This window comes from Lissotriton vulgaris, chromosome 9, assembly GCF_964263255.1.
Source record: "Lissotriton vulgaris chromosome 9, aLisVul1.2, whole genome shotgun sequence".
In the NCBI taxonomy this organism is placed as follows: domain Eukaryota; kingdom Metazoa; phylum Chordata; class Amphibia; order Caudata; family Salamandridae; genus Lissotriton; species Lissotriton vulgaris.
This window is the reverse complement of record NC_141697.1, coordinates 456,731,424-456,752,415: the sequence shown is the minus strand read 5'-3', so window position 1 is coordinate 456,752,415 and position 20,992 is coordinate 456,731,424. Positions and strand designations below refer to the sequence as shown.

General features: G+C 42.4%; 1 protein-coding gene across 2 annotated transcripts in view; it reads left to right on the top strand.

Moving 5' to 3' along the window:
- Nucleotides 1–20,992, top strand: part of LOC147690266 (uncharacterized) — a 52,806-nt gene that overhangs the window by 26,281 nt on the left and 5,533 nt on the right. The window contains exons 3-4 of one of the 2 annotated variants that reach the window (XM_086937901.1): nt 12,033–12,198; nt 12,287–12,318. In XM_086937901.1, the coding sequence (XP_086794027.1) occupies nt 12,033–12,198; nt 12,287–12,295 (175 nt within the window). In that variant the 3' untranslated portion in view covers nt 12,296–12,318. Of the gene's footprint in view, nt 1–12,032; nt 12,214–12,286; nt 12,319–20,992 lie in introns of those variants that run through there. The other variant, XM_086937900.1, reaches the window with a different exon arrangement.

The window sequence follows — 20,992 nt, the reverse complement described above, 5'->3', positions numbered from 1 at the left end:
AACTTTGTAGTACGGTCACTACTTCCAACACCTGAAGAGCCCACTATCACTTCATTATGGGATCTACCCCCTGTGGTCGGACACTCCAGATGTGGACACTGCAAAGCCTGTGACACTACCATCCAGACTAAGGAATTTCAATATTCTCAACATAGAATCAGGCTTAAGACACATAGCAATTGCAATTCGGCTTATGTAATCTACGCAATAATCTGCCCTTGCGATAAAATCTACATTGGACAAACACAGCAGAAAGTGAAAGCTTGGGATCTACAGCACATGAGTAGGATTAGATGCAATGTACAGGGGGCTCCCTTAGTAGACCATTTTAAGGGTACAGGACATTCCCCGGGCAGCCTCAAATGGGTGGTAATAGAGAAAGCCACCCTAGGTCCACGGGGTGGTAACATCACAGGTATCCTAAATACACGTGAACTAAAGTGGATGTACTTCTTTGACTCAATTGATACTGGTCTGAATGAGCATGACAGCTCTTTTTCGCAACTGGCAACGTTACCATAAATGTAGGTCTCCCCCTACATTTACACATGCCAAACTTTACTCACACTATGTTCGAATAACATCTTGAATTGAGCTGGCCTACATCCTCATGTGAGAGGTGCGCCACAGTAAATGTGACAATATAATATCGAAACTGTCCATGTCTCTGTTTATCTGGAATGGTCTTTACCCCAATGTTGAAGGTACACCACCTACATAAGTAGAAATTAATTGTTTGCTTTGACCTTGCATGTTACAGTAGTAATGGTCAGTAATTATGTATGGTAACATTCCATAACTGTTTATTAACTTGTGCCATTGTGTAAATGACGGTATCCCCATCATTTGTATACAAGCAACATTGGCTCTTTCGCGGTGCGTTCAACATTTATTGTCTCCCAACATTTTACAATTACTCGTATCTTTAGGATGACAATTTATTTTGTGGCCCGATGTGATGGATTTCCCAAACGTCACCTTTATTTGCATACAATCCTTATTTTTTAATATCTTCCCCGTCTGACCGCTTGAATGCGCAGTCTTTTTTCTACCTCCATAAACCGATCATACACCACGTGGTACGATCACTATGGCGATATGACAAACAGGAACAGCGGTTCGCCATTGCGAGAGCGAGCGGCGTCCGTTGTTCGATTCAGTCGGCATTTTGCAAGTAAGTCAACGATCCCGTGGCACCTTTACACTTTAAGGTGACTATCCCGTCACGGATATCTGTGACATTAATACCCAATTAATCTCCCTTTCAGAACTTCCGGATTCCTGATTCACAGCCGGTCCCTGACGCGTCTTTCCAATCCTGGGTAAGCCGTCAGTCCCTCGGTCCGCTACCTTTTTCACCTAGTAGTGTATGAATAGAGAGTGACTGTTCCTCTTTTGCCCACAGGAACCACAATTATCTTACTAACCCCTCGCCTCAACTCAGTTACAATCTTAATAATTACCGCATGGTAAGTTAGTTTACAAATCATTCCTACCGTGATTGTTTTAATTTTAATCATATTTCATTGTGATTAACTATAGCCTCGATCTACGTGTTCTATTTTAGACACTACCTGCATGACAGGACCTAACCGATTGGTGGCTTGAGACCACGCTCTCCTACACTGCGTAATAAGGTATTCCTCCTCGCATTATCTTGCTACCGAGAAAGACGATGCTAACCTCCGGGCCGGTTTTCGGCTCTTTACGCTTGTTACAACCACTGTGATTTTGACTCCTTCATATTAGATTCACTCCTCCCTGAACCCATTTAATTATTTAAGTTCATGATCAGGGCATTAAGTACTAGTTTGTTGATATCCCGAGAATGACTCCATCCAATCTGCTTTAGCAAGTGTGCGCAAATTGGTATAGTTATCATGAGGTATGTCCCACTACTTTGAAATTTAATTCTGTATTTTATATACCTAAATAGGTTGCCTGCCCCCCTTTTCCGTCCTGATGAAGACCCCACAGCAAGGGCTCAACTAATCCCTGCATTATTCAGAGGGTCGAAACGTCGACAACCGCCCATTTGTCTATCAACTTCACGCCACCAGTTGTTCCATTCACTGTTCTATGTGTAGTAAGATCCCCTAACTTAATTGTCATGAACCAACGGTCCACCATACTGTATATGATTTATAAATACAGTGTCTTTGATCCATTGATTTTACTGTCACTTATTCCTCTCCACTACCTTATCCTCACCTGATCACCTACCACCACCTCTCCCTATCCTTCCCTGGGGCACTGTACAACCAATTGTACTTATTGATTTGTTCTTGTGTATATTCAATATACCCAGTCCCATTGTGAATAAAACAATGCGGACTCATCCAATGTGTTGTTAATTATTTGTTTTGATCCTTCTACATTAACTCATACTCACACTGGGACCCCTCCCTCTCAGTACCTATTGAACCCAGGTCCCAGTGACTATGTTTGGGTAAACCCCCCTGTTCTATACCCTTCTCCTGGTCAAAGCAGAATCCATGATTCTCATTGTAAATTAGTAGGAGTATGTAAATCTGTAAAACACTTCGCGATTCTCCCATTTAGTTGTGACCTTTTCAACTTAGTAGTGTGCAAAAGTCTACCTGCATTTTGTCAGGAAGATTGGTATATTACAAAAAGGACCCCCCAACACTTTTTCCATTGATTTTGGAGATGCGTTGCAATGCTGAACAATATGAGGACATCTCCACCAAACAAACATACACTTACTTTATATAGTTAAGAGGCAGGATCTTCATTAGATGCAGATTCACCTCTTTATAGACTTGTTGTCTTTTCTATAAGAACATTTATTTTATCCCAAAATTCTGGACACAGATGCAGGAGGAATAATCACATTGCATCACTGGTGATATTTCCTCATGTTGCATTACATACGTATAGAGTAGAATACATACTGCGTATGTCCTCGAGGAGGTACTGCTTGGTAATTAAGCAATAGAATGTACTCTACTAGGGTAGCTATTTAATGCAAAACTGTGCACTCTCCTTCAATAAAGGGGCAGCTGCTGTACCATTATGGGTCAGTCAGTGACACAGCATCTGGGACCCCCACATGCACACTTAGACACCCACTCAGACACTCACAAAGCCACTAACAGACCCACATAGCCATAGTTAGAATATTAAAAAAATGTAACGTACAAGTTCAATGAAAAAAACAAAGGTTGCAGAGATGTCGTAGTTAGGAAACAGAATTTAAAAAAAACCCTAGAAAGTCACTGAAACAAACAAAGTTTAAAGGGATATGATAGCTAGGCTCACATCTCACTCGTATAATACCATAGAAATTCAGCAGTTATAGTTACCTGAGTTAACTATAACTTACACCCCTGCAATGCACTGCTTATGATGTCACATATTACATAGGTCATGACATGGTCATTGACATCACTAATGATATCTCAAATGATATCACTGATTATATCAGCCACAGAGCACTCACATACCCACTCATAACCCCATACAGCCTCTCATATACCCATTTACACACACACACAGACTTAGTTATACACTCATAGAATCACTCACACACCCAGTCATTCATCCATAGAGCCACTCATACACCCACTCATTCAGTCATACAGCCAGTCACACAGCCACTCACTCACTGATACGGCTACTTTAACCCACTTATGTACCCACACACCCATTCACTTATCAATCCAGCCGCTCACAAAGCAAATTACTCATCCATACAGCCACTCACACTCGCACAGATACCCACAGAACCACTTACATACCCATTCACACATGCATACAACCACTCAAACAGCCACTCACTCACCCTTACAGGCTCTCATATACACTGTCACTCTCCAATATAGCCACTGACACTCACTCACGTACCGATACACACACTTAAACAACTACTCACCCATACATTCATTTTCACCTATACAGCCACTTAATCACCAATACAGCCACTCACACACCCACTCACACACTTATGCAGCCATCTATACATCCACTCAGTCAGCAACGTGCATTCTGCACCACACATAGAAAGAGCAAAATGCTGTTAATGATTCTTTATCTGCAGGATGGTGCCCCTCCCTGCACATTAACAATCACGAAATAATGGTGATTTGCTACTTCTACGTGTGCTGCAAAATGCAGCACACATAGAAGTAGCAGATTTTCATTATTGATTGTTTATGTGCATGAAGAGAGACCTTCCTGCACATAAACAATCATTCCCTGTCACTTAGGCACCCTTGAACTATGGTGCATGGGTGTCTGTGTTGGCGCTAGGCAGCTATTTTTAGCGCAAGGGAAAATATAGGGGTGCACCATATTGTTGTAAATACGCCGCATCCCTGCGTTTTGGAAATGGCAGAGTGTGGCACTGCAAAATTTGCCTCAGTAAATATGCCCCTCACCTTCCTTGTAAATATGCCCCTCACTTTCTAAATGGTTTACGTGAAAAAACACTCACTGCAGATATCAGTATCTGCTTTCTAATCTTCTCTGTATGCTTTGCAGGCTGCTTTATGTCTCACTTAATGAATGACTAGGGGATACTGCAAGTCTTCTGTTAGTACGTGAAGTATCTAGTATTAAAAAGACAAAACTACTCATTGTAACACCTTTTCAAACTACGACTTTCTAGAAATCTATAGTCCTACGGCATGACACGTTGCAAAAATGTTAGAACACATTCTTCAAAATAGCAACTGCCATGAAATTGATTTAGTAAGCCTCTTGTAGATATAAATATGTTGAAGTACATCCCTAGGCCCGGATTACCTATTGATTTGTCCATATGCTGGTGCATAGCAAAGCAATACAAATCAGTACAAAGCGGCTAGAGGGAGTAATTTTCAAGTGTAAAATATGTTTTTTCCTCGTAAGGTGGCCTTTTGAGAGCACCAAATTCACTTTTAGCCGTTTTGTGTCAAAGAGGCGTTTTTGGGAGAGGATCACTGCAAACAGCCAGAGAATTTGAAGCAAAGCCCCACCTATAAAGTAAACCTGACTGAACTTTGCTTCAAAACCTAATGCCTAGTGGAAGCAGATGCAAACAAGTTGGGACTATTGATTTACACGAAATAATCGCATTTCATATGTTCCACAGTAGCCAGCACAAATCCAGTACGTCCGATTCTTTTGTTGTTGTTTCTATGTATGAATTTGTTCTGGGAGGAATTGCTTTCATCACAAATAGTATGTTGGACACAGCACCATCACCTCTGTGCCATGGTGCGAGACTGTGTGTAGTGCAGGTAAAACTGCTTCTGTACTAATGCAGGTAATTACACCAGCAGCAAGAAAGTCTTAGCAGATAAAGTTCTGAGTTATGAAGCACGAGATGGGGCCAGATGGCTGCTGACAGATCGTGGTGATAAGTCGCAACTCTTCCACCTCCCTCTCCAATATAGGATGATGGTTTGGCAGCGATGTGGTGGACCTTTGCTGACCTGGGACATCTAACTGCTGCTGGCTCAAAAGATCCAGGAGGCCCGCGACCAATAAGACATCCGACAGCGATTTTCTTGACAAACATTAAATTTGGGCTCTTAAGGATTGCCGAACAGCTTTTTAGAGTGGTGTACGGAATGCCTCCACGCGCCGCGAAGCAGTTCAAGGAGCAAAAGGAGCCGGGGAGTCTCAGGGAGAGAGATGAAGGCAAGAATATATTAGCCATGAGCTCGGGGCAGCGCTCCGCTAGTACGCTACGGAAGGCGCAGACAAAGAAGCCGGGGGATCAATGTGGGGGTACGGAAATACAGAAACCCCCAAAGGAGAACAGTAAAAACAAAGAACCTACAATGCGCCAACCCACCGTGACTGAAGCTTTTGCCACCAGAGGTCCGGAGATCGTAGACGCCGACGCAGAGAAAGAAGAAAGCGGCCGCTGCGCCGTCCTCTTGGCGCTGAAACCCCGGTTCGAAGCAATGTATGGAGATTGAGGCACAAACTCCTGCCGGATGCAAGCAGATGAGCAGGAATGCAGGAACCTAACGCTCTACCATGGGAAAGGACGGAGGCAGCCAGAAGGAGCATATGGAGCATATGGAGTTGAATGGAGCTCCTGCCATACCGGCATAGGCAGTAATGTTGAGCCAGAGTCTCAAGGCGAAGGAGCTAATTTACACGGACCATGCATAACTGTGACTACCTGGGCGAGTGACCCTCTCTTGGCATATCAGGATAACGCCAATGACACTCAGAAGCTACTGTTCCGGGAGAGAGGAGGGGCTGGCTCACCTGAGGGGGACCATTTCTTCTCTTTGAATGAGGACACAGAATCGGTTATGTCTAGTGAAGGGAGTTCAGATGTAGATATGGATTCTGTGAGCAGTTCTACTGCACAGAAAAATACGCAGAAGAAACGCAGGTCCAAAATAAAATCTAATCCACCTGGTAGCCCTTCGGACCCACTAAAAAATTGACTTGGGATTACTCCGCCACTTCGCAAATCTATGAGGATGGGGGCAATCCACTTAGCCAAGGAGGGGATCAGGCCTCATATACCCCCCACAGCCTCAGCCTGCTTCATTGGAATTAATGTTTAACACTTTAAAACAGATGCAGAGTGAAGCGAACATTGAGAGCCTTAGGGCTAGACAGGAAACAAAAAAGATGCAAAGTTCACTGAGAAAAATGAATAAAATGTACGAAGAGGTGGTGGATAGAGTGGCCCACGTGGAAGAAAGGACTGGGAAGCTGGAGGATGATCTGGGCAGTTTCAAGACTTTTAAACAAGCACAACAAAAGATGTCCAAGGACGTTCAGTGGAAGCTCGAGGACTTTGAAAATTGGCAGCGGCGGAACAACACAAGACTGCTGGGCGTGGCGGAGGGGACTGAAGGATAGGATGTGAGGCTATTTGTTGTAATTTACTAAAAGGTGCCTTCTCCGAGTCGCCTTCTTTGCAGTGGTAGAATGAAATACAGAGAGCGCATCGGTTTCCTTTAACACTAAGGAAGGGGCAAGAGGGCAGGCCCAGGGCAATACTGATTTTTGTGGGCAAGAAATTATTGCTAAAGTGAAGCCAGAGTCTAAGCGATCATTCAACAACGTCACATTCTTTGCCAGACCCGACTTCTGCCATGCCACTGTCGAGAGAAGGTGGAGGCTGAGACAACTAATAGCTCCTTTTCAAGCTCTCGGCTCAGAGGCATACCTACTTTACCCCGCTAGACTGAAGGTGATCACAAGGGGGCAGATTAAAATGTTTTTTTCAGAAGTAAAAGCACAAGAATATATGGAGGAAATAAAGGGGCAGAAGGGTGGATGAGGTGTTCTAGATTAGGCAATGTTGGGTATACCTATCCAGGAAGAAGTAGGGAGGAAGTTTACATTAAGCTATAATAAAGGTGTAGAATAAGAAGGGATGTAATGAATAGTGGTCCCGCACAAGGAGGTTTTCTTTGCTGACATATGGGAGGGAGGAGGATGCGACAGCTACAATCTAAGCGTCTACTCATAGGTCATGATTGACCTATTTGCCTGTATGGGGGAGGGGAGCTCTGGGGGGGAGGGACCCTGGGTGGGGAGTGAGGGCAGGGGGGGCACATACAGCACATACAGCACAGCTTAGCACACTTTTTAAGTCTTTTTACTGTATTGGTAGGTAAGGCAGGACAGCTCTATGATGTGTTTTAATGAGTCTGCAGATTGCCTCAACTAACGTTTGTGGGCTCAATGACTGCACAAAAAGGCAGCGTGTGGCTGCGCTTCTGAGGTCAATGCGGTTAGATTTTGTCTGTTTACAGGAGACACATATAGAAGGGACGAAAGGATATCTCTTGGAACAGTTGCGGTTTTCGCTGCTAACAAATACGAGGCAAGGCTCAAAGGCCCGGGGTGTGGCCATATGAGCTAAAGGAAGGGATATAATAGGTAATAGAAAGAAGGAGGATCAATGGGGGAGATGGGTTCTTTTAGAAGTGACTACTAGGGGCGAGACATTTACCATAGCATCAGTATATGGCTCAACGGAAGACGACCCAGATATTTTCGAGTTCTTGGATTTAGAATTAGCCCTATGGTCTGAACCTATCATCTGCTGAGGGAACTTTAATATCAACGGGCCTTCTGGTTTGGGGACTGAGGTTGGGCAGGTATATACTGGTCGTAAAAAAAAAAAGACATGCCGCGCGATAGTTTATATGGCGCACCATAACTCACTAACAGACCTCTGGGCAAGGTTGCATCCTGAGGGCACTGGCAGTACATTCTACTCAGCACCACATAAGATCTCAGTGAGATTGGACTACTTCTTAGTGTCAAATTTCCTAACTGCTAGATCCCAGTTGGAAAAACATCCACAGATAATTTCTGACCATAACCCTCTGGTAATTACTATTAAAATTAGGAGGGGTGGCAGCATAATTGGTCTTTTGAGAGGGCACTACTTAAGGACGAGGAATATATCAAACATATGAACAAATGGATTAGAGTTTTTTGGGAGATTAACAGAGGAAGCCCCTCCACTGGAATTGCATGGGATGCATTTAAAGCAGGAGTACGAGGGGAGACCTTGAGCTAGACGCTACACAAGCAAAAACAGGAAAAGAGTAGAGTGGAACAAATTATTAAAAAGTAAGCTGAGGCAGAGGAAGATCTGAATGTGGGAATTCAGCAGAAAGTACCCCTGGAGCCATTCCTTCTTAAAATTATTGTGGGTAAAGCCGAAGCTCTAGAGGGCATTGCAAGTAAAGCAGCAGCTAGCTATATGGTCAAGAAAGAAAGGTGTTACGAACTAAGCGAAAGGGTGGGGCACATTCTAGCAATACACACTAGGCAGAAATTGTCGGCAGGGGAGATAAAGGAGATTGTAGATGATAAAGGTAATTCTGTAACAGATCCCGGGGCAATACAGGAGGTTTTTAGACTGTTTTACGCAAGATTATATAACCAAGATCATATAAGCAATGTTGCAGCTATACAGGGATACCTAATGGACATACCAGCTCCGGCCCTTCCTGAGGAGGAAAAGTTGGCTCTCGATTCCCTTATAACTTTTGACGAGGTTGATGCGGCACTGAAGAATTTCCCTCGGGTAAAGCGGCTGGCTCGGACCAGACCCCGGCTGACTTTTACAAGTTCTTCTAAGGGGTGCTAAGCAGGGGCATGCAGGATACAATAGTGAAGGCACAACAGGGAGACTCCATCTCAAGTTCTTGGGGGGGGGTTGACATTGCATTAATCTTGAAAAAGGGTAAGCCATCATCTGAACCGGGATCTTATAGGCCTATAACTTGATGAACGCCGATGCGAAGATTTTCACTAAAATTCTTTCTATGAGGTTATCCAGGGTGATTGAGGGCATGGTTAGTTCTACGCAGCACAGCTTCATACCATGAAAGGGCACTACACACCATGTAAGGCAAGTCTTTAGCCTTTTTGATGCTGCAGAGGTCCCAGGGGACCCTATGGCCGTCTTGCTACTTGACACAGAGAAGGCGTTTGATAGGGTCTCCTGGGACTATCTCTGGATGGTTATGAGGTGAAGTTGTATAGGTGAGGGATATATTAAAGCCATTCAGGCTCTGTATAGAGATCCTACAGCCCGGTTAAGAATTAGCAAAGGATACACTGCCCCGTTGCAGATAAAGAGAGGGACTAGGCAAGGGTGCCCTTCCTCACCGCTTTTGTTTGCGCTATATATGGACCCACTACTACGTAGATTAGAATGTAATGAGAGGATCCATCCAGTAATAATCTATGACCAGGAGTTCAAGACACTGGCCTACGCAGATGACGTTGCAATCGTCACCTCAGTCCCTGCTTTCGCTATCAAAGAGATTTAAGTAGAAGCCTAGATAATTGGCCAGGTCTCAGGGTATAGACTTAATAGGGCTAAAACTCAGATAGTTAAAAATACTAGTGCGGTTTGCGAGGATAGCCGAGTGTTTAGTTCAGCCGTGTACTTGCGGATTAATATCTCGGCTGATCTGGACAGTACCGTGGAACGGAATCTTGAGCCCTTGATCACCAAAGTAAAACGACATCTTGATAGGATTTATAATCTTCAGCTGTCATTAGTGGGACGCACAAATGTCATAAAGATGATCATCTTGCCCAAATTTCTTTATTTGTTTAGGGCGATAACACTTTTTATTTAGTCTAAATGGTTCTCGCATTAGAATTAATATTGAATAGATTCGTATGGGCACATGGCAAAACAAGAAGGGCATATCGATATATCACTCTTCCCAGGGACAGAGGGGGCGGCACTCCAGTATATGCAGGGGCTACGGGGGGGGTGGAGAGAGATCCCAAAGTTATCTCCAGCTCTACCAATGTATATGCAACGGTCCTGGGGCAGAAGAAGGGAACTGTTTTCTTAACTGCACAGATTTCAGTTATTACAAAAGAACGAGGTTCAAGGCAGTACAGGCGGTTTATAAAATATGGGCAGTCTTCTCGAAAAAATTTGGTCTTGGAAGATTTAATAGATATACTTGCATGTTTAAAAATACATCCCTCCCAGGGGAGATATTCGCGGATTCATTCATGGCTAACTGGGCGAAACAGGGGATCCTGAAAATAGGAGAAATGATTGGTCCTAGCGGGGTATTGCAGTTTACGGAGCTACAGGTTGTGTTTGGCATTGTAGAAAGATCTTTTTTAAATACCTGCTGATACAGAGTTTTATTTGTAATAAACATGGCGGATCAGCAGGGTTTAGTAACAACCAAATCCTGGATCTTATTGAAAAAGGAGGGGATTGTATGATTCGAAGATTTTACTCAGAACTGGTGGCAAAGAAAGCCCGATGACTTGGAGAAGTTTGGGACTAAATGGTCTGAGAAATTAGGTATCGAGCAGAATTGGTTTCAGGATTCACTAGAATTGGGTCGGACAATTCTATGCTAGGCTGCGCTGCAGGCCCAGCATTACAAGACGCTATACTCCTTATATTTTACGCCTGCAAGGATAGCTCAATGGGGGGGGCACTTCTGGTATTACCTGCCCCTGCTGTGACTCCTCGGAGGCAGATATAATTCATATATTTGCTACTTGTCCGCAGCTCCATACACTTAATAGAGCTATTGAATCATTTCTCAATAGGTCTCGGGGGATACAAATTACCCTTTCACCAATTTGGATTATACTCTGGATCAACCCAGATTTTCATGGGCCCCAAGCGAAATTTTTATTTATAGCCATGCACGTTCTCCGAATTTTTATTGACAGGGCATGGCTAGATAAAGCACCCCAACGCTATAGAATTGGCTCGCCAGGCTACTGGCTCTTTATAATTTGGAGAAGGGAATATACGCTAGGAAAGGGAAAAAGGGTAGACTGCTTGGGAGACGAATTTGGGAACCTATCCAGCAGTGGAAAGAGGGCCTCTGAATATGTATGTTTCCTTTTTTTTTTACGATTATATGTTGCTCTCCTAATTTTTTTTTCTGTAGGAATTGAAATGTTTACACTGTGATGGGGGGGGGGAATTGCTCACAAGGAATTTCTTTTCTCTTTTTCTTTTGGTTTGTTAATGCTGTGCTGTAACACAAAAAAGTTTAAATAAAAGTATTAAAAAAAAAAGTTGTGAAGCACCATTCACAAAACGCAGTGCAGCATATATGGATAGTTGTTTGCATGGAAACTTAATACATGTGTGCCCTAGTGTCTAATGTGTACCTCTGCCCCTTACTAATGAATAAGTACTGGTATTATCCCTAATTTCCACGAAGTAATATCTGTTGTGTTCACACAACTCATGACTATTGATGTATTCTCACACTTTAAAGCAGATGTATGTGTCAGCTCAGTAAATCTGTCTCATGCAGGCCATTTAAATAAAGAGCTATTATGATGGAAAGAATATTTAAAAATTATTTTGGGAAATTGATGGGAAGAAAGTCAAAGGAACACGCTAGAGGAATATTGAGAAAACAGTGTTGGTTAAGTTGGTTTCTTCAGCTTCAGCAGTGCATAAACTGCTAAAAATGATGTCATACATTTTATAATGTGCAAATACCTAACATTTTCCATTATTGTGAATCGTGTCAGATAGTCATGGAAAAAATGAATTCTTATCCTATTGTTTAAAGATTTTCAGAGTCACCTGCAGACACCAACATCTTGCCGAACACCCAGATCCTTTCAGTCGAGATGGAACAGCCAGTCAAGAGGGAAATTCCCCTGGACGTATATGGGAAACCTGAAATCTATCGCTGGTGGTCTGAGTATGATCATGCATACAATCAAAAACAAGACGTATGTACTCGATAGCCGTAATCAATCTGATAGGTCCCTTTCCTGTTGCAAATGGATACATTCCTAATTCAAATGTTTCCGTTTTTAGGGAGCGTGAAAATAGAAACTGGAAAATAAGTGGTAAGTAGTTATTTACTACACTCTTCGTTTCACTCTTTCCTTAGCATTGCACGTGGAGTCATATAAAACATAAAACATTAGAAAATGTAGTCAAAGAGCCTTGACACACAAATGTTGTACCAAGAATGTATATTAATTTGAAAGCTGTGGTTAAAAAAACACGAATGACAGAATTTCTACATTGACATTTCAGGAATTTTGTAGTTATGAAAAGTGATGTTTTATGAAGCATTTAAAGCTGGCCAACAAATAAGAGAAGTTCAAGATGCACATGTCCAAGACATGTAACGCAAATTAGTATTAATGGCACTGTATTCTGCTGCCCCCTTACACCTGCAAAGAAAGGTATGGCGGCGGGAAGCTAATGCATGCAGACCACTAAGTGAGGTGGAGAGAGGGTTAAGGAATAGTGGTGGGAAAGGGAGGAGAGGAGTGGTACAACTGAAGTAAAAGGGGGCATGTACCGTCCCTCCATTTAGGAAAAGTAAAAAGCAAAAAAAGAAGAGTGTGAGGGAAAAAAGGGAGAGAGAGAAGGGACTTGGGAGAGTGTATGTGGCTTCAGGGGCTCCACGGATATCTAGTTTTGCTCACTCAGAGTCACACATTTCTATTCTGGGTTTAGCTTTTACTCACAGGAGGTTAAATGACATACACAAGGAGAAGAGCTACAACCTGAAGACTAATGGCTAGATTACGACTCGGGTAGTCGGACCTCATTAGGACCGCCGGCTCCGCCAGGGAACCTCAGTTCCATGATGTAGGAGCAGCACGGTCCTGCCAAGCATATTACGAGTTCCCTCTCTGCCAGAGAGGAAATAAAGGGGGCCCTATAGGGCTCCCCTGCACCTTAGACTTATGTGAATGCACACAGGGTGCAGAAAATGTGTCCCCCTGTGCATGCACATAGGTTCCTGCATGACATGGACTCTCGTGCCTATGCCGTGAAGGAACCTTGTGAGGAGTTCCAACTGCGGTGCCCTTTTAAAGGGTACCGCAGGAGGAACCGCCATGCAGCCTGCCAGCCAGACCACTGCAAAGTAGTCATTATGGCGGGCGGGCGGCAGCGACCTTTGGGCGAGCGTTGGAGTGGCGGTTTGTACAGCCGTGCCACGCTCTGCATTAAGGTCGCACTCTGGCCCTAAATGTGATTCTGCATGAATTCAGCTTTATGCAGAGGAGCTTCTGGGATCAGTGAAAGTTTCAGGAAGACACCTCACCACAGATGTAGCCCTCAAAGTCACATGGAGTTGATGGGAGGAGTGCTGCTCCATACTTTATTGAGGTTTTAGTATTCTTTTATTTTACATTTATGGAGAATAGTTTTTTACCAATTCACAGATATTATTTTCCCATGTTGTCCCTGTTGCCAAAGTTTGTGTGACATAATTTCCTGTGATGTCATCAAATATGCTTTCATGCAAATTTGCAAAACCTGATTGGGTTCTGGTTTGTCAATTAACTACCAGCCAGTTTCGCATCCATGCAAGGATGCTCCATACCCACTGTTGACTGTCCATACCATTAATGACAGTTTATCTCTAAGCCCTCTACTGGAAATTGTGGAAGATATATTTTCTTACGGGAACGATTTAAGTAAATTGAATTTTGAACTTGAAGACAAAGGGGCATATTTACAAAGAGCCTGTACTGCCAATGCATAATTTCTTTTGCCGCAGCAGCAGTGCTGTCATTGCTCCATATTTACAAGTTGATGCATCTGGGCTGATGCAGCACTTTTCGTCAGCCAGCGTTGGTTTTTCCCTTCAACGGAATCGCCTGCGTCTTGTTATTTTTAATATAGGCAAAGTAAGCATTTCCACCTAAAATCTCCTGTAAAAGTGACACAGTGGTATTTATGATTTTTTCCCAAAGTGATGCATCTTTGGGAGGTGGACAGCTGTGCTTGAGATATTTCAAAAAAGCCTCTAAAACCCAGGCGTAGGAATGACACATTGGCTTTTTCAGAGGAATTTGACAGCTGAAGTGACTTGAAACACTGTAACCTGCAATCAGGTCACATCCCCTCAACGGGTAAGGGCACACATAAGGTAGGTAACACAGTAAATCACATATTACGCACCATTAATGACATGTCACACATACATAGGCATAGTGATACAGATAAGTACACTATGACCACTTGAATGCTTCACCTATGTAATAGAGTGCTAGGTGAGTATTTCACCTTTTGACAATCCGTTACATTGGTCCCCATACAGTACGCTACTTGCTACTTGATGGTTCACCTCTGGTTTTTGACGCATTGCTGCATTGCTGTAGTTGAAACTAACTACAGCAATGCACTACTTTTGGATCAGATACCTTGATGATGGGTTGACGGATGGATGCTTGAGCGTGCAAGGATGGAAACAGGGTTGAGTGAAGATTAATGGTGGACAAATGGAAATGGGAATATGGATATAAGTACATAGGAATACATCAATCAATCAATCAATCAATCAATCAAGCATTTCTAAAGCGCACTACTTACCCGTGAGGGTCTCAAGGCGCTGGGGGATAGGGAATGCTGCTACTGCTCGAAGAGCCAGGTCTTGAGAAGTCTTCTTAAGGTCAGCAGGTCTTAGGTCTGCCGTAGGTGGGTGGGGAGGGTGTTCCAGGTTTTGGCAGCGATTTGGGAGAACGATCTGCCGCCGGAGGTCGCTCTTCAGATGCGGAGGAATGTGGCGAGGGCGAGGTCGGCGGAGCGGAGCTGGCGGGGGGGGGGGTGTTGAAGCTGAGTCGTCTGTTGAGGTACGCTGGTCCGGTGTTGTGGAGTGCCTTGTGTGCGTGGATGTGGAGCTTGAAGGTTATCCTCTTGTTGATGGAGAGCCTGTGCAGGTCTCTCAGGTGTGGTGTGATGTGGCTACGGCGGGGGATGTCGAGGATCAGGCCGTGTAGAGGCGTTCTGGATGCATTGAAGCTGTTTCAGGAGTTTGGCCGAGGCTCCTGCGTAGAGGGCTCTGTCTCTGTCTAAGTGAAAGCGTAAACAGGAAAAAGCTAGAAATAAAACTAGGAGAAAGGGATAACTGCAATAAATGTAGGAGTCAATAATGGCTTAGGAGTAAGTAAGGAGTAAGATAAGGCAATAGTAAGGGTAAATAGAAGTAGGCACAAGTAAGTAGGAGTATGGAGGTATGAAAATGTATTATTATAACTTTTACTTCTACTGTGCTATTTTTGAAAAATGCATTGTTATCCAGAGACTGTGTGTCCTGGACTGTGGGCAATAGTAGTCATAGGTGTACATAGGAGTAGCTGCAAGTAATTACAAGTAGTTAGGAAGATTTCTTATTAATATTATTATCATCATTAATAGAATATTAGTGTTTAAACGTGCTCTGTTATCCAAAGACTGTGTGCCTTTGCTTTTTCATGGCGGTTAACTTGCCAAACCAGAACCAATTAAAAGAGGAAAGCAGGACTTATTTGTTCTGAAAAAGTAATGTTGGTGAAGAGAGCATTCCTGGGTTTGGTAGTCAGCACAGACAAGGACTTACAGTGAAGGCATGAATGGTAAATCTTGGAAACTAAGAGATGTAATGAAACCCAGAATGTAACAGGTAAATTGTTCCCTAGTAAAGATGCTGCCCACCTTGTAAAAGGCATTGTGACAGAGACAGAGGTCTTTAAGATAAAGGGGCAGATTTATCATTCTTTCATGTAGAGCAACGCAGCAAGTCACCTTGCTGCGCTGCGTGAAAGGGCAGAATGAACCGAGTTCACCATTATAGGGCGTCCTTTCTTAACGCTTTCACACTTTTGGCTGCTTAGCGCCAATGCAGGCACCCTTGTGTCATGGTGCAAGGGTGCCCTCATTGTAGACAGGATTGTTTTTACACAGAAGGGACCCCTTCTTGCACAAAAACAAACCTGAGAGGCAATTTCTTTCTATGTGTGCTACGGAATGCAGCACAAATAGAAAAAGGAAAAAACGAGAAGAAATATATTCCCCTTCATTACTCATCACCTGGAGGGGCGTAGCATTTTGACACATTTCCAGGTCTACCTCTACTGGTAAATCTGGGAATGTGGTAGGGGGTAAAGCAGCTGTCTAAGGGCATTGCAGAAAAGTTTTGCCGCCATCCAAATTATGAGTTGGTTTTCTGGAGAGGCGACCATGGCGGTGAGACCGCCTGCTTCAAGTCAGCAGAATCGAAGGATTTGGGGGTCAAACTCCCACATTTCCTTTTCTTCCCTTCAGTCTCCCACGTTGATCTATTTTTCCAGGTCCCCCCTTCACAGCAACTTCTTGATCCCCAAAGAAAACGATCCTTTTGGTGCCCAAAACAAGGTAGGTCCGTTTTGCAGTATTTACCCACTGACTGGGCTGGGCACATATGGTTCAGACTCCAGCAAAGGGTAGTAGGTGTTTTTCACCTGTCATGCATATGAATATATTCAACATATGCACACATGCCTTGACATATATGAATAAATATGCACCACCATCAGAAACATTGCTGCAAGGCCAGCGGTCACATCGTAATATGACTGCTGGAGACCGCTGCTGCAGCAGTAAGACCACTGAACTCATAATCAGGCCCTGTTGCGATGCAAAATCTTGATAAATCTGGCACATTCCTTAGTCACAGGAAGCCAATGAAGAGAGACCATGTGGCCAGAGAACGTTGATCAAGGTCCTGCAGAATTCACACTGTTGACTTCATACTCACCTAGAGGCATTGGATTGATTTGTAAGGAAAACCTTGAAAAGGGGAATAGTCAGTCCTACATAAAATAAGGGCTGGAATGATGTTCTTACAAAAGAAAAAGTCAGAGAATCGTCCTTAACACTTTAAGGAGATAATGGAGTTGACTTTAAGCACATGACCCTTGTAGGAACATTTGTCGTTGTCAAAGATATATTCTATGCTATGCATAGAGCAGGAACTCTACAGAATCACTCCCAGCTCAACTGGCCACTATCCTTATCCTTCTTTTGCCTCCTTAAAGAGAATATCCTCTATTTTATGAAAATTAGGATTGAGGGATTTTGGCTTCATCCAATAGCAACAGTGTAAAGACAGTTGCTAAAATGTAATGGCCTAAGCCATCATCGCCACTAAGCTTATAACGTAGATAGGCATGCTCAATGTATACAAACCAAGTGGCATATTATCAAGACAAGTGATAAAATTATCGCTCCTTTAGCGGCAGAAAACTGCTGCTAAAAGGGCGATAATTGGCTTGATAATATGTCTATGGAATTCCAATTGAAGCCCATGTTAGATGTGAAGGACATCTAACATGGGATTCAATTGGAATTCCCTAGAGCATATTATGGAGTCAATTATCGCCGTTTCAGCTGCAGTTTTCTGCCGCTAAAGCGGCGATAATTTTATTGCCTGTCCTAATTATATGCCCCTAAATTCTATCTAATAATATAAATTTTTTAAACAATACTGTACACTGCGGCGAGAGTCACCTACCCTGCACTTTTAGAGATTAGTATTTGGTGTGCACAATAGCAAAAACTCCTTTAGATACTCTACTTGGAGTGGTCCACCGCACAGGCCACTACTAATACTATATATACACAAAACCAAGGAGTATCACATATTTAGAAAAACATATTCTCAGAAAGTCCTGTGTAGACAAAGTTCATAATCCAAAGAAAACTCTTTAAAGCAGGCTTTGCTTCTTCTTTTCGATTTTTATTTGTTCTTTTTTTTCTCACTTCAAGTATTAATTTTCCAAAGATGCTTCAAAACAATAGATGTTCCAATACAGCCACTTCAATTGATGATCACATGTATTATCTGACAGCCACTTCAATTGATGATCACATGTATTATCTTACAGCCTACGTGTTTCGTCCTCACAGGGACATCATCAGGGCTAAAGTAGATAAGAATTATTAATGAGGAAATTGTTCCTTTGAAATCCAGATATTTGCACAAATGCGGGTAAAGAAATCTTCAGTGCTAATAGTCTGTAGTTTCTTGCGTCCAATAATCATTCAAGCTTCATCCAATGCTGTTAATTCAATCCCTTTATCTTGAACATTATCCTGGTTACGATAGGATTTCTAATGGCAATTCTCCGTAAAGATCAGCTTCACCCGTAGCCCTGATGATGTCCCTGTGAGGACGAAACGTGTGGGCTGTAAGATAATACATGTAATCATCAATTGAAGTGGCTGTCAGATAATACATGTGATCATCAATTGAAGTGGCTGTATTGGAACATCTATTGTTTTGAAGCATCTTTGAAAAATTCATACTTGAAGTGAGAAAAAAAGAACAAATAAAAATCGAAAAGAAGAAGCAAAGCCTGCTTTAAAGAGTTTTCTTTGGATTATGAACTTTGTCTACACATACTTTCTGAGAATATGTTTTTCTAAATATGTGATACTCCTTGGTTTTGTGTATATATACATTTTTTACTAATGATGCCACAGATGAGTAAGTGGGTTTGATTGCTGAGGCCTTATAGAGCCCGCAAATAATGGGTTTGAATTTTGATTAAAATAAAGGATTAGAAATAGTCTATGATGAATCAGTTAGAAAGGACTTAGTACCTGACGTAGACTTTGACAGATGAGTTACTCTGTCTCAAACATTACAGATCTCCTGTCTATCTTGTTAGAAGTGTCATAGAAAATAATGCACTTTTAATACGGCAGATGGAATATTAGTCACATATGTGATGGAGTAATCCATCCACTAAACTCAAAATTAGGCTCTTGCTTTACGGCTGGTGTCCCTGCCTGTTCTATATAATGTGCTGGACAAGGATGAAATTAAAAAGGCTATTGAATTTGGTTGAGAGATCAAGAAGCACTAGTGTATCAAACCCATCATGATCAAGGTTTCAGATAAAGGTCATTGAGTACTGTAACTAAAGGTACTTCAGTGCTGTGTTGAGATCTTAATGCAAAGTGATCCTAGTCAACTATGGTATGTTCTTCTGTAAAAGCTGAGTGATATTTGTTAATGTAGGAAAGAGGATCATTATTTGGGGTGGACAAGTGTCTACCTCAAAGGATAAGTCCACCAGCTTCCTAATCACACAAATGAAAGAAAATAAACTTGACACAAGGCAGAATAAAGTAAGGGAGCATTAAGAAGTCATTAAATTTAAAACAAGAGAAATGAACAGATCAGAACAACAGAATATATTCCAAACTAAAGGTCAGAAGGTGTTCCAAGATAAATACAAGATGCTCTAAGTTATAGTGCAAATTGGTGTATAGACGTACACTGTTAAAGCTGTGATTCCAGTTAAAGGGAGGAAGGTGAGAGTTGTGATATTATCAAACCTGATAAATAAACAGCCTAATATGTTAAGCACATTGGAGGGTCTGCTCTTGGAGCGAGAATGTGGGAGAAATTATGTCACCGGTGTATTTAAGTACCAATTAACAATTAGTGCAGGAACAAAAATATGCAAAAATCCACAAAATAGGTATGTAATGCTCAATTGAAGGTAGGTAGTAACAACCAAGTCTTGCTTCTGAATGTGCAACTATCTTCACAGTCTTGAAAAAGTCCTTTGTAATGAAACACATGTAAACTGCAGTAACTGTCATCTGTTTGGCTTCACTGATAGTCAGAACAAGCTTACCTTACATTATTTGTCCTATGTGACTCAATAACAAATGGATATATGTCTCCTTCTAGTCTTCAACAATTTAACGTTTATTGTTCTGTTACTACCAGCTGTGATTTTTTAACTTCTGTTTAGATTAAAAAATATATGAAATGGTACAACTATTTCATACCTGTTGATTAATCATTATAAATGAATACTGTACTTGTTCTTACTGTTTGGTGTGCTCCCGATAAACGTTGTCAATGTTATGAGTGATTGTTTTCCTCCATCCCTTTCGATGCACTCATTGGTAGCACAGTGTGATCATACTCTTCCTGAATAGCCTGTACAGTATATTTGCTGCTTACCTTTACCATGTTGCTTTGAATTTGACCACCTCAATATGAGATGTGTGGTTGATGGTTTCCACCGCCACCAATGTGAAGTTGAAAGTTTAAATACTGATACACAGCTGAAGCCTACATATTTACTTCAATTCCATCTGGATGAGGGGCATCCATTAATATGACATGGAAATGAAATGTGCAAATTCTGTAATGCCTGACAACATCACCACACATAAGACCAAAAACCATCTAACACTGACTGCCTTGATTGGGAAACTGTGAACACAGCCAACATTGGCCTTCTATTTTGAGCAAAGTTTGTGCATATTGACTTGCATTAGCTACTCAAATGCCCAGAGACTCTTTCTGTAATCAAATAACCAGCAGAAGTTTAGTACAAGCCACCCGCTGACTAACAGTGTTTGACAAAACCCAGGTGAGATGGTGGCGACACAGTGTCATTGGGAGGGTGGATGTTTACAGTAGAATGGATCAAACAGCTGGTGAATTCCTTCCACCCATTTTGGCACTCATGGATTGATGGTGATCTTAGATCAATTGTGAGGTGCAGCTCAGCATATACTGGCAGAGAATCCGGAGGCCTACATCAAGTCAAAGGGTGAAACAGCATTGTCTGCCTTCCTAGTCATGTGCAGGTGTGAACTCTGACAATTTGGGTCTGAAATCATCAGTGATAGAAAGAGCCATAAACTAAAAACTACAGCTATGTCTTTCACTGGCTGTGGACCGAACCACACTTTTATGAGTGGACTAGAATCTCCATGCAGGTGGAT